The sequence below is a fragment of the Amphiprion ocellaris genome, chromosome 5 (genome assembly GCF_022539595.1).
Source record: "Amphiprion ocellaris isolate individual 3 ecotype Okinawa chromosome 5, ASM2253959v1, whole genome shotgun sequence".
NCBI lineage: Eukaryota > Metazoa > Chordata > Actinopteri > Pomacentridae > Amphiprion > Amphiprion ocellaris.
Genome location: NC_072770.1, coordinates 27,787,921 through 27,800,515, shown reverse-complemented (window position 1 = coordinate 27,800,515; position 12,595 = coordinate 27,787,921). Strand labels below are relative to the sequence as shown.

Genomic DNA, 12,595 nt, shown 5'->3' with positions numbered 1-12,595 from the left:
TAAATTTCTCTGCCCACTGTTAAGAGATACCAGCTTGGTATGTAAGAAAAAGCATTTTGTATCACAAAAGGCAGAATCAAACTATGCCCTCTTTAAAACACAATCTCTCTCCCATCTGTCACCATCCAACCCTGAATTACAGCCTGTTGGCACAAAATGAATTCACAAACTCTGATTATCCCCATTATTTAAACTGCAGTAACCAAAGCTCCATCTTGGCAGCGGGCACATGCAGGGCACTCTCATCTCAAGAGGCCGCATTCAGTCAGTGGCGTCCATTTATTAAGCCTTTTATCTTTATCTGGTCTCACTCACCCACACACACACAAAGAGAGAGACAGACAGACAGACAGAAAGCGAGATAGACAGAGAGAGAGAGAAACGTGGGTCCTATTGTGCAGTAATAATAAGTCTGAATGGCCCGTACTTGATCCAAGTTATCTTTCTGCTAAGTGTCAGCTGTGGTATTTACTGTAATCCTGCCTAATGGACTGGCTGAATGGTTTTCTTTGCTGCTTCTTGATCCAGGTGGGTGTGTTACCGTATTTATGTCTCCCAAAGTGGGGTTTTAGTTTTGGGGTCAGTTTGGGGAGGGATGTTCAAGTTCAAGGGTGTTCCCACAGAAAATGGAGATCAAATCCTCCAGCACATGAAATGTGCAGGGAAAACAAATGAGATCATTCTTTCTTGCAGGCACAGACATGATGAGAGTTTCTGGGCTCGATGGGACACACACTGACTTTCACATTACTGCTGTATGGTCATATGTGCTTATAGAAATAAATGTGATGACCTATCGACTGGGGGAATTACAGTGCGAGTGGAGGCACGTAGGCATCAGAGAACATCTGTCCTTAAGGATAAATCAAAGTTCAGTTAAAAAAATACGTGACCATGGCTTTATTTCCTGGCTCTGCAGCTGGAGGAGGAGTAATCCAGACTAGAAAGTGAACTGTGCAGTCGTGAAACCGTTTAGAAAAGTAGGTGAGAAGCTAGGATTCCTTAAAGGAAATGAGAGCACCGCGTAAATAGCACCGTACTGGATGAGGAGGACGCATGACGCAGGTGTTGGCTGAAGTAAAGTTACTAGTCGAGTGAAGCTCAGCCCAGTAAAAACTGCACAATTTGTGAGCTGAGCGATGGGAACCTGTGTACCACGATCCGGTGTAGTTTATTTCACCAGCCCGGGCCGTTTCTAATCAAACTGGTGGTTTTTAATGCTGCCTGGGAAGGATGAAGAGCTTTTTCCTTCGCTGCGTTCTTCTCTGGGCGACGTTGCAGCGGAGTTGCATGCAAATTTCTGTACCTGCCACAGGTGAGTTGATAACTTGTGCTACAGTACAGATAAGAAACAGAAGGCGAGAAGATAGGGAGCCGAACGAGACATAAAGAGCACACGGATATAATACACAAGTGAAAACGTTGCAATCTCGTTCTGCAGTATTCAGATTAGAAAATTGTGAGTTTTTTTGAATGGAGTCTGGACTAAAAGATAAAACGTCAGGAACAAAAAAAAAGGAACAAGGAGATTTTTCTTCCTTACAAAGAGCACATATTCAAAGAACGCTGCTGTTGATGAGGGGTTTATTAGCTGGTTCACAATCATTGAAGTAGTAACAGGCCAGGGGTCGTTTCAACATGCAGCCTGTGGTGAGCAAGCTGTTCTCCCAGGAAGCTGATGTGTGGGGGTTTATTGCGTAAGAGTGCTTCATTGCTTTTAATTCAGGAGGTCGTAAAGGGTGTGTCTTTTTATGCTGATGATGCTATTATCTGCAATAATCATAATGTCTGCAAATAGTCAGTGATCCAGGCTGCAGCTGGAAATGTCACTGTGAAGAAACAGATGCTTTTATTCCTCCTCACTGGATGACACATCTACAGCACATTTACTGAAAAACTGTATCTCAGCAGAGCTTCTAGATGAAATTTCATGTTTCCACTTCACCACATTTAAGAGAGAGTATGACGCAGTGTAATATATCAAAGTACTCAACTAAAAACAAAGTAATCAAAACTGCAAGATTAAATGTCACCTACATATAATGCAATCTTACATTTCTATGTATTATAACAGTTGATTTTCTGCATAGTTAGTGCAGATAAACGCCATAGTGCCATAGTTAAAGTATAGCTGCTGATACCACTTTTTACACAAAGAAGAGTTCAACAGCAGAATAGTTACTTGTAATGAAGTATTTTTAAACTTAAAGAATCTGAATGCTTCTTTCACAGGTGCAGCTGATCTCAGTTTTTTTTTTTCAGATGTTTAATTTGGAAAAAACTGTCCAGGCAGCTGTAACTGGACTGAAGTTGTTATTGTTACTTCCTATGGAGCAAATTGTTAAAGTGTATTAAATGTGACAAGCTATGGAAAATGTCATACTTTCCATATTATGACACCACTCGATATTACTGCCAAATTGGGCCTTGGCCAGTTTTAAGAAAAATATGAAAGTAAACAGTGTGTCCCACAGCTCTGGTTTGCTCTAAAACATCTCAGCTGCATTTAAGTGCAGCTGTAATGTCCAGCATTTTATTATTGCCTTTGAGGCCATGGCAGCTGGGGGACAGAAGAAAATGTCAAAACTGTTGCAGCAGAGGTTGACATATTCCAACTCTTAAGTTGTAAAAGCTCTGGATCAGGATCTACATTTTATATAACACAACTGACAGCATCCCAGTGCCTGCTGCACAACCTGTTCTACCAAGCTCCCTCAGTTAGTAATCTGTTACAGTCTCTAGGCTGTTTTCTCATATTCAAAGATGCTCCTGCAGAGACTTGAAAGGCATCAAGTATCTGACCTTTAATTATGAAAAGGATGAAGTTCCCCCTTTAAACACAGAACAACTTGTTGTGTTTCGACATGGTTTCGAGCCAGCAGGTGTGTTTCCTTTCTGCTGTGCTTTAGAAGCTTCTAGATCGAGGCTGTCTGCTGCCAGTGACCTCTACCAAACAAGTCTGAATTTAGACCAGGGAAGGCATCCAACAGGTTGATCAAAAACAGAAAATTAATAATTAGGTGACAAATATGAAACTAAAGATAATGGTGCAAGTACACAATATGCACATTGCAACTTAGTCATGTAGTCATGATGGGTTTAAAGTCCCTCTCTGGTAAATGATTTAACACCTAAAGACTAATCTGTGCATCAGAGTTACATATTTAAAAGATTTCTGTCATGAAAAGAATCTCTGCCATCCATAAAATGGCAGAGATGTAACTGTAAAATGTTGCTTCTTCTAGAATATGCAGATCTATGGGCCACAGCAGCTCACCTGTGACTCAAAACTGTGAAACTATTCCATAATACACAGTGGAAAGCTGTAATATTGGACTAATTGTCAATGTTGGTAAATATGCTATCCATTGACTAATTCTAAAGATACAGACAGTGCCATTCTGCAAGATGACAGGATTGGTTCCTTCAGTTTGTTAGATATGAAACCCCACAAAGTGAATCTGTGTTTTTAAGACGATTATTGGTACGCTTCAGTTTCAAAGTGGAATTGTTCAACCACTGACTTCATATTTCACTCACGATGTTTCTTCCAGCATATGAAAAACAAAATCTGTATATATTAACAATTAAAAAAAAAAAATACAAACCTTGATTTTCGCCCAGTATTGTTTAAAGAAAGAAACAAAACCAAGAGGTCTTGAAGCAAGAATTCCATTTTTTAAAAATGTGCTTATTCACTTTTTTGAGAATCTGATGCAAAAGGCTTCAGACCATTAAATGTAAAACTTTAGGCAGCAGGTTGTTAGCCTAGCTTAGCATAAAGAGTAGACATGCATTGAAACAGCTAGGCCCCCTTCATTTAAGTGCAACAAAATCAACCTATTATCACCTCAAAACTCACCAATTGGCATGTTACTATATATCTCATTTGTGTAATTACTAAAAAAAAAACAAAGTGAAAAAAAGCATTCATTTGTTGTTTAATAATATGTGCTGGTTTACAACCCAAAACTTGAGCAGTTGCTGTGCAACAAGTGGAGAATTCAGAAACTTTCTGCTTTGCTAGTTTTATTTTTGAAGGGTGGTGAAAGCATGACTCAGCTGAATCTGTATATTTTTGTTTTAATCAAACCAATGTCACTCCTCATGCCTGCCTATATCAGGTAACACATGTCAAATGAATAATAGTGACCTTTAACAGTCCACTCTGCAAAATAATTATTCACATCCTGCACACAGTTCCTGTTAAACTTGTAAAAGCCACAAACTCATTTTTACAGCAAATTTGTTGCACAAAGGATTTACAGCATGTAAATCAATGAGCTCTAGAGGTAGGCAGATTTTGTTTGGACAGAGTCAGGTCTGTCAGTGTTTCCTCCCTGTTTCCAGTTTTTACACCAAGCTAAACGAACAGATTGCTGGCTCTAGCTTCACATTTACAGATATGAGGGTGTGGACAGAAGATCAGTGAGCCAATCTGAGAGGTCTGAAAGTAGAAAAGGGAGAGATAAAAACGAGCTGTCTTTAAAAAATTAAAATTGAATATATTTAGCATTTCCCTAAGTAATGCAGTTAAACTGATGCTGTTCATTTACATTTGCTCTCGATGCAAAGACCAGCAGAAGCTTCGTTCTTAACTTGTTGAATCCAAAAACCCGTCAGTGAGTTTGAAATTCATATCATATGGGACATGATGTCCCATCTGAGCTAAAAATTATGATGTTTCAATAAAATCCCTGTATTCGATGTGTCATTTAAGATTCTTCCAAAATTAAACCATTTGCATGAATCCAAATTTGTTAAAAACACAAAAGTCTGCACAGTTTTGCATAACCGAGAAGCCATTAGTGACTCAACTGTAACCAAAAGTCACATGACAAAGATCTAAAAAGTTTTTGGATGAACTGCAGGCTGTGTTTACAGAGAACAGATGGAGACAAATTCAAAATGTAATTAGTAAAATATCTTTAGCATATAGTAGCAGCGTTAGTAGCACCTTTGGATAGTTGGGAAAATGCTGTATATGTTGACTCCAGTTGTTTTGTTTTGTTTTTTAATAAATAATGAAAAAAAATCCAACTTTTGTTTCTTTATGATTTATGTCACTTTAACTGTGTTATACAGGACAAGAAGCATTTTTGAGTTCTCTCTTTATGACTTTATGTTGCTGTGAAAAATGAGTCCACAGTGAGGAAAAGTGTTACAGGAGCTACAAAGAAATGTGTAAAATGTTTTAGATTATCAAGAGTTAAGAAGCCGCCTTCATTCATTCTGATTTAACTTGGATTAGATCGTCGACCATCTGTGTGTTTGATGTCAGCGCATGTTGATGGCACTGTCTGTAATCTTCACAGGAAGCATTAACATATTTTTTTTTATTCATCTGACCTGTGCTGCAGCGTGGCATATGGCCTTGGCACAGCTTGAAGCCAATTAAGTGACAGATGACATGCACAAATCTCGCTCACATACACTTCACTCATTCACATGCACTTTTCTTCTGAGGAATGCAAAGGTAGAACAGTCTCCATCAACAACTTCAGTCCAACCAACTCCCCTCATCTTTCCCTCTCTGCCGCCATGTGTATGTATAAATTCCTACAGATGTTTCACTTTGCTGAAGCATCTCTTCTTGTTTTCTCGACGTTATCAGTGTTTCATTAGGGTGCTGTCTGACGCCTCTTTGCCTGATTGTGCTGTTCTTCCTCATCTCCTATACGCCTGTTTATTTTCCTGTTTTATTTTCTGTCTCCCTATAAAAGTTTAATGATTACGCCCCATTACTCCAGTACATTAATGGCTGTGTGTTCTGCAGTAGAGCAAGAGAGAGAAGTGTGAATGAGATGGAAGAAGATAATTACGCAGTTGTGTGCTTTGTGTAGGGTCCAATTAGGAATGTTTTGTGTTGAATGCCTTCTTGTGAGAGATGTACATTTATTCTCTTCTTCTCTACAAATTATTCCAACAGTCCTTGGAATAATTTGTCCTGATAGACTAATCAATCTATCAGTTATTTGCAATAGGTAATAGTGTAAAACCAATATTTCATTAACTGTTTCTCCTGAAACTGCAGGTTTCCAATTACAGGTATCTACAGGTAACATTTTTTTTGATGGTGCTTGAAAGCAGGATTGATTTGTTTCATTGAAAATTATTCCAGTAAGACGACTTTCTGATGACAAAATGGAGCAGAATTGCTTCTCAGAAATGATGACGGGCGAGAAGGAGAAACCAGTATAAGTTCATCCAAGCAGAGAGATCCCAAAGAAATAGGATGTGCGCTCTCATTTCATTTTCTCCCTGCACTGCTCTGCTCTTTTCCCCACTGATTTATCTACAGTGTAAACCCCTGCCGGTTTCGTGTGATAAATCGACTTCTGTGACCAATTCTCCTGGTTGCTCGCTATCATAAATCCTCTCCCTTAGCTCCATTTAAAGCATTCTCAAAGCAATATTTCCTGACGTGTTGATACAGTTGGAGCAGCACAGCAGATTGTTCTCAGTTATGCATGAAACAAGACACCTCCTATACCTGTTATTGCCTGTTGTTCTTTATCTTCTACTTCCCCAAGGACGGTAACAGCGCCAGTGACAATAATAAGATCAACCTTGCCTGACATACTTTAAATCAGTGTCGCTTTTTTATATGACTGAGATATTAATATGGTAACGATGACATGATCCATCACTGTCAAAAGTCTTCGAGGATGTAGAAGGGGCACCTAATAAGTTACCATGTTTTATGAAAATTCCATATTAACCTTTTATTAAAAAATTGCCTTAATTTGATGTCTTGACGGAAGGATGCTGAAATTACTTTGAAGCTGCCATAGTCAATAAACACACTGACAGAGTGGTTCTGGACCACTTTCATCAAGACTGAAATAACTTAATAACTATGGGATGGACTGAATTTAAATTTGGTGCATTCGTGTCCCTTAGGATGAATTGTAATAAGTTTGGTGCCACCATCAAGTCAAACTTTAAATGTGTCCACAACTTTACTGCATGAACAAATCTCCATCAGTTTAATCTGCACTGCCTGTTTTAAGCTAATAAACAACTGATGGTAAAAGTATCATATTCATTCCATTAACACTAAGTCGAAAACACTGCTGTGCAGAGCCACTAGAATGGCCTGTTATATTACCCACTGTCAGTATAATAATGCATTTAAAGGCAAAATGTGTTGCTTATTTTAGGAACTATTGTCATGCATGTCTGCAGGGGTGGCTGCAACCACCTCACAATCAATGGAAAAGCCCATTAGAGGGCTACAAACATACTCATAGAACTGGAGTTACATCCAGTAACGACTATTTCTTCTGGTAGATTGTTTTTTTTTTTCAGGACCATCTCTCTACCATACAGAAGTATTTTAACAGGGAAACCACCCCCTTATTCAACCAAGCATTTCTGGCCAACCACAAAATGTTTATTCTGATTTTATTCAATTAAAAAATGGGTCACTGAAAAGTGTTGAAACCATATAAAAAGCACCTGACAATCTCTTTGTCCATGCTTTTCTTAAAGAGTGTCTGGTTTAGGTTCAGCTGTAGATTTAGTTGAAGTTCTTATAAAGACTCTTAAAGACTGTAGGGATGAAATCTACTTTAAAGATCTCTGAAAACAAGCAGTATAAACAGCTGAACATTGCAAAATTGACTCCTGCAGCCAAAAGAAAGAAACTAAAGGCTGGATGTCTCAACTAGGTGAGTGTCCTGAGTCTGTTCCAGATTTCAATCAGTTGAGGGTTACAAAGAAAAGCTTTTTATACTGTATATGAGTCAATATTCTTGCATGGTGTTGCCTGATAAGAATGATAAACAATTACTATTTGGCTTTTAGCAATTTAAACAATCAATAAACATTACGAGAAATCAGTCACCTCTATAAAAACTGTCCGACTCATTTGTATGGTGATTTCAGTGTCTTTCAGTTCATAGTTTTGTTTTTACAATATACAGCTTTACTAATTTGGCTTCTCTCACTGCTGTCACAGGTGATGTTTCAAGATGCAGTAAACGGACGCAGTTAGCAAGTAGCTGCTAAACATAACGGAGCATTTAGCAGCCAAAAAAAATAGATATTTTCTTCAGGAAATAGGGCAACACAAAAGTAGAGTTAAAGGAGAACAAAACTTGCGCTGAAATTTATCAGATAGAGAGAAATTCTTCTCCAACTGAAAGATAATGTCACTCTTTTTTGTTGGATGTGTAATTAAAAAAACTGATGATTCGTACAAACATATGCTTATTTTATACGTCCAGCTCTGGTTAAAGACATCCACTAAATTATTAAATGTAAATATTTGGTAACTAAATCTTACATATTATGCTTTTTTCTACTGCTTCTTAAAAAAATTCATTCCAGGTTTGAAAGCTGTATAATGGCAGATAAACAACAATGCCTTGATGCTCATATTAATCGTACCTTTTTGTTTTTCCTCCTTTTGTGCAGTGTTGAACTGCTGTGAAGGGGACATTCTCGTCTTGCTGGACTCTTCAGGAAGTGTAGCAAACTATGAGTTCTCACGCCTGTTGCTGTTCGTCGCTGAGCTGCTTGGCCCCTTTTCACTGGGACGTGGGCATGTAAGAGTGGCGCTGCTGCAGGTGGGCACCGAGCCTCACCTGGAGTTCAGCCTGGACGTCCACAGCAGTCAGGAAAGTCTGCAGAAAGCCCTGCGGAGCGTCGCCCAGCTGCAGGGAGACACCAACACCGAGGCGGCTCTCAGAGTGACCCGGCGGCTCCTGACAAAGACAGAGGACAATGTGCCAAAGATACTGCTGTGGCTGACTGATGGAGTGCAGCCTGGAGACGTGGACGAGCCGATGTCAGAGCTGAAGGCGCTGGGGGTTTCGGTGTTAGTGGTGTCCACGGTACATGGCAACTTCCAGGTCTTACAGCGTGTCGTGACGCCTCCTCTGGAGTCTCATCTGTACTCTGTGGACATAGACAACATCGACATCATCACAGAGGACCTGAGGGAGGCCATCATCAGTATGTGTGTGTGTGTTTGGAATATGAGGTTTAGAATTTTAGAATCCCCATAGAAAATATTAAACTATTATCTTTAGACGTTAAAAGCAATTTTCAATTACAGAATTGTTCCCTTCATTTTTTATAAATGATCTCCCCTCTCTCTCCTCATTTTGTGTTATCTGTAGAAATTATTCGTGCAGAACGGCTGCGCGTGGTTCACTTGACTTCCCACAGTGCTGTGCTGCAGTGGCGTCCTGTTCTGAGTGCAGACAGCGGTTATTATGAACTCTGGTATAGCTCCATTAGGAAAGCCAACCCAGAGATCAGACGCACTTTATCAGGCGACTCCAGCAACGTAGAGCTGACCAACTTGCAGCCTGAAACTACCTACACAGCTTCTCTTCACCCAGAGACCAACCTCGGGCTGTTTAACACACTCTCTGTAAACTTCACCACGCTTCCTGGTAAGACGATTCAAAGAGGATTTAAAGGGGATAAAGGGGATGGGTTTTTATAATCCTGTAATGCTCTAAAAGAAAGAAAAATAGGCGAAGAACTAGGTAGAAGTAGATGACATAATCAGCTCACCAGAAGGTTCCATTCAGCCAAGCAGCTTTTCATTGTTTCACACCATCTTACTTATGGAATAGACAATATTCAGATTCCCAGTGTTCTAAAACTGACAGCCCATTCATTTGACAGGCTGAGCACTTGCCAAGAGGGTTGTAGATTTTCTTCAGCACAGTTTTCAAGCCATTTGGGAGCTTTTAATTGCAACATGAGGATGCCTGTGTGCTGATTTACCGTTTGTAATAACACAACCCCTGACTTACACAGCTGCTCAGCCAGCTACAGCACACAGGGGTGTTTTTCATTTTAGATTAGTTGCAAACAGGTGGTGTGGTCGCACCATTATAGTCAGTCAAAAGTTGATCCTGGCAGTCATCGTTTCACTCGTGTCATTTCTTCCCACAGATGTTTTAAGCCCGGCAGTGATCTCCTTGTCAGATTCTGGCCCCCGTCAGATCCGTGTCAGCTGGGGTCCCCTGCAGCCGACTCGGGTACAAAGATACACGGTGGAGTACGGAACTATTCCAAGCGGACGTGTCCACACTGTGACTTTGCACAGCCAGAAAAACTCTACTCTACTGACCGGACTGGAGCCAAACACTCAGTACCTGGTCACAGTTAGCGCTCTGCATGTGGATGGAAAAGAAAGAGCCATGTCTGTGAGGGCGTGCACTCAGGAAGGTGCTGTGACACTGATATTTTAATGGATGTGTGCATGAGTTTGTGTCTTTTAGCATCCAAGTAATTTTGTTATCTTTAGTTAAAAACACTGCATTTGTTCAGTTTATCTGTTTTTATTTAAAGTTGACATTTAGAAGCTGCCACTTTAGGGGTTTTCTTTTGTAATTCATTCCTACTTATTGACACTGGATCAACTTCACTTCACAAGTCTTTGCCTCATTTCCCACAATGTTTTTACTGCAGCAGCTCTGCCTGCCCTGGCCGACCTTCAGCTGGCCCCAGGGGAGCGACAGGAGGTGGAGGAGCTGTACGTAGCGTGGAAAGCCTATCAGGAAGGGTTGAAAGGCTACTGGGTCACCTGGGAAACAGAAAACTTCCACAGCTCATCCTCAAAGCCCCCAATTTCCACCATCTACCTGCCTCCTACCTCCCGTTCAACGCGACTCACCCACCCTGCACCAAACAGTCGAGTGTGTGTGTCCCCGATCTACAGCTCGGGCCGAGGAGATGGGATATGCTGCACTGCAAAAACTCACACAGGTCGGTTGAGCTAAACATTTTCATGTACTTTTCCCCTAATTCCTGCAATTGTGTTCAGACATAGTGGGTTTGGTACATTACATGAAGTGTAATTTCCCGTTTCTCTGTCCCGTCTGTTTGACAGATTCCAGCCAGTGGGATTAACAACCAGACTCTACAACGATCAGGCAGCTGGAGCAAAAAATTGGGTGAAATGGAGCATTTTCAGTGCTGGACTTGTTAGATAACTGGTGCAGGACTGAATATTACTTTTTAAGTGATCTTGAAATGAACTATAGTGAGTGAAAAGATTTTATCACATAACACCACCCAACAATGGCCAAGCAAATACCTGCATAATTAAGTCTTTTTCTCTTGTAATTATCATCAGCTTTGAGGTAAAGCTGTCAGACTTAGTCAGGAATATGCAGAAAAGTAACATACACAGTCAGTTCAAGGAGCTACGTTACTGCACTTAGTGTAGTGTAAATGTATTTAAAATTGTATTTCTTCATGTCCTGTGTTTCCCTGCTTGGTTGTAATGGTTTTAGATTTAAATCAAAAAATGGAACCAATTATCAATAGTTTCAAATCTTTCAACATATAAATGGGTAGTTTTCTGACCCAAGGCATCTCTCAACTTACTGTAGTTTGAATTAAGGTGTGGTTACATCGCCTGGCATGATCTGTGGTTAAGATCAACTGGAAAAATGTTCACATTAGAAGTCTCAGAGGTACCATAAACCACGAAATGTCCTCACTGTGAATTGTACCTTATTGTAATCTGAGCAAGCTGAACAACAGTAGCCTAATAATCAGGCTGAATTGCATCTTGTTTTCTCATTATCATTCAACTTCCTAAAATTTTCTGAGATGTAAGCATCAGCTTAGAGGAACATGGCTTTAGCTACAGTGAACCTGTCACGAAGTCCAAATACAAAAACCTTTTTATAACACTCTCAATTTAAAGACATCTCTTGTTTTCATGTGAATGTTATTGAATTGATTAGACCTCAGCTGTAGTCTTTCTAATTAGCACTGATTGTATTCATCTTTTGAACCTTATAAACCCAGAGGTCATTTGTGAACTTTATCCAAATGTAGAAATAGAACTAAGTTGTGTCACACACAGCATCATCAGTGCAAAATCATTTCAAGTCTATTGTGGGGTTGCATCCATAAAACCACAATGGGACTAACTGGCCATAAAACACATCAGTGTAGGCTGGTAAATATTTTGTTTTATTATCATTTATGAAAATAATTCAGCTCGTTTTGTATCTGTTGTTGTATCTCAAATGATTCATTGGATGGTTTATTCAATCAAAACAGCTCCAGATATTCTGATCATGATTGAGCCAGAAGAAGTGTAATTTGCCTGAGCAGATAAGTTTCTTTTATTATTCTCTTGGTTTCACTCGGTGATGAACATTTAGTCACTAGATCATATCTCCCACTGTCAGCACACATCACAGTCACAGTCAGGTGTGTTTTTGCTTTTCTGTCTGATTGTTTTTTTAAAAGAACAAAGAGGACGCGGATGTGATGGCTGCATGATGGCTGTGTTATCAGTTCCTCACATCAGAGAAAATAGGATGTGGCAATATCTGGAACTATGTACATCTGTGTGGTGTTCATAAGTATTTAATACCCAGATGCAAATATGTACTGTGAATATTTTTATCTAAAATTTACATATCTTGTGTGTAATGCTACTGAATTTATTTACATTTTTGTCTTGTAGGAAGTACCGAGCAAATGACAGCATAAATAAGGTTTCTATAAACAATGCTTGCACAGAGTTAACAAGCATTTGATTAAAAAATGGAAATAAATACAGCAAATGGCATGTTTTGTCATCTTTAGTGTTCTGGTTGTTTAG

At 39.6% G+C, this 12,595-nt stretch overlaps 1 protein-coding gene across 2 annotated transcripts; it reads left to right on the top strand.

The window, feature by feature from the left end:
- The first annotated feature begins 808 nt into the window (after positions 1 to 808).
- On the top strand, positions 809 to 12,572 carry LOC111574342 (von Willebrand factor A domain-containing protein 1). Of its 2 annotated transcripts, none has more exons than XM_023278886.3 (6): positions 809 to 1,315; positions 8,422 to 8,961; positions 9,129 to 9,407; positions 9,919 to 10,194; positions 10,441 to 10,734; positions 10,859 to 12,572. In XM_023278886.3, exons 1-6 carry the CDS (start codon positions 1,234 to 1,236, stop codon positions 10,876 to 10,878), a joined length of 1,491 nt encoding a protein of 496 aa, XP_023134654.1. In that variant the 5' UTR covers positions 809 to 1,233; the 3' UTR covers positions 10,879 to 12,572. The 2 variants fall into 2 exon arrangements, with proteins under 2 accessions (XP_023134654.1, XP_023134653.1); XM_023278885.3 differs by having other exon boundaries at positions 814 to 1,315; positions 10,438 to 10,734.
- Positions 12,573 to 12,595: the final 23 nt, after the last annotated feature.

What these genes read in the sequence shown, in the direction of transcription:
- LOC111574342 (XM_023278885.3), top strand. Translation starts at nt 1,234, where the DNA reads ATGAAGAGCTTTTTCCTTCGCTGCGTTCTTCTCTGGGCGACGTTGCAG. An exon ending in AATTTCTGTACCTGCCACAG is followed by an intron (nt 1,316 to 8,421) that starts GTGAGTTGATAA and finishes CCTTTTGTGCAG; the next exon opens with TGTTGAACTGCTGTGAAGGG. An exon ending in AAACTTCACCACGCTTCCTG is followed by an intron (nt 9,408 to 9,918) that starts GTAAGACGATTC and finishes TTCTTCCCACAG; the next exon opens with ATGTTTTAAGCCCGGCAGTG.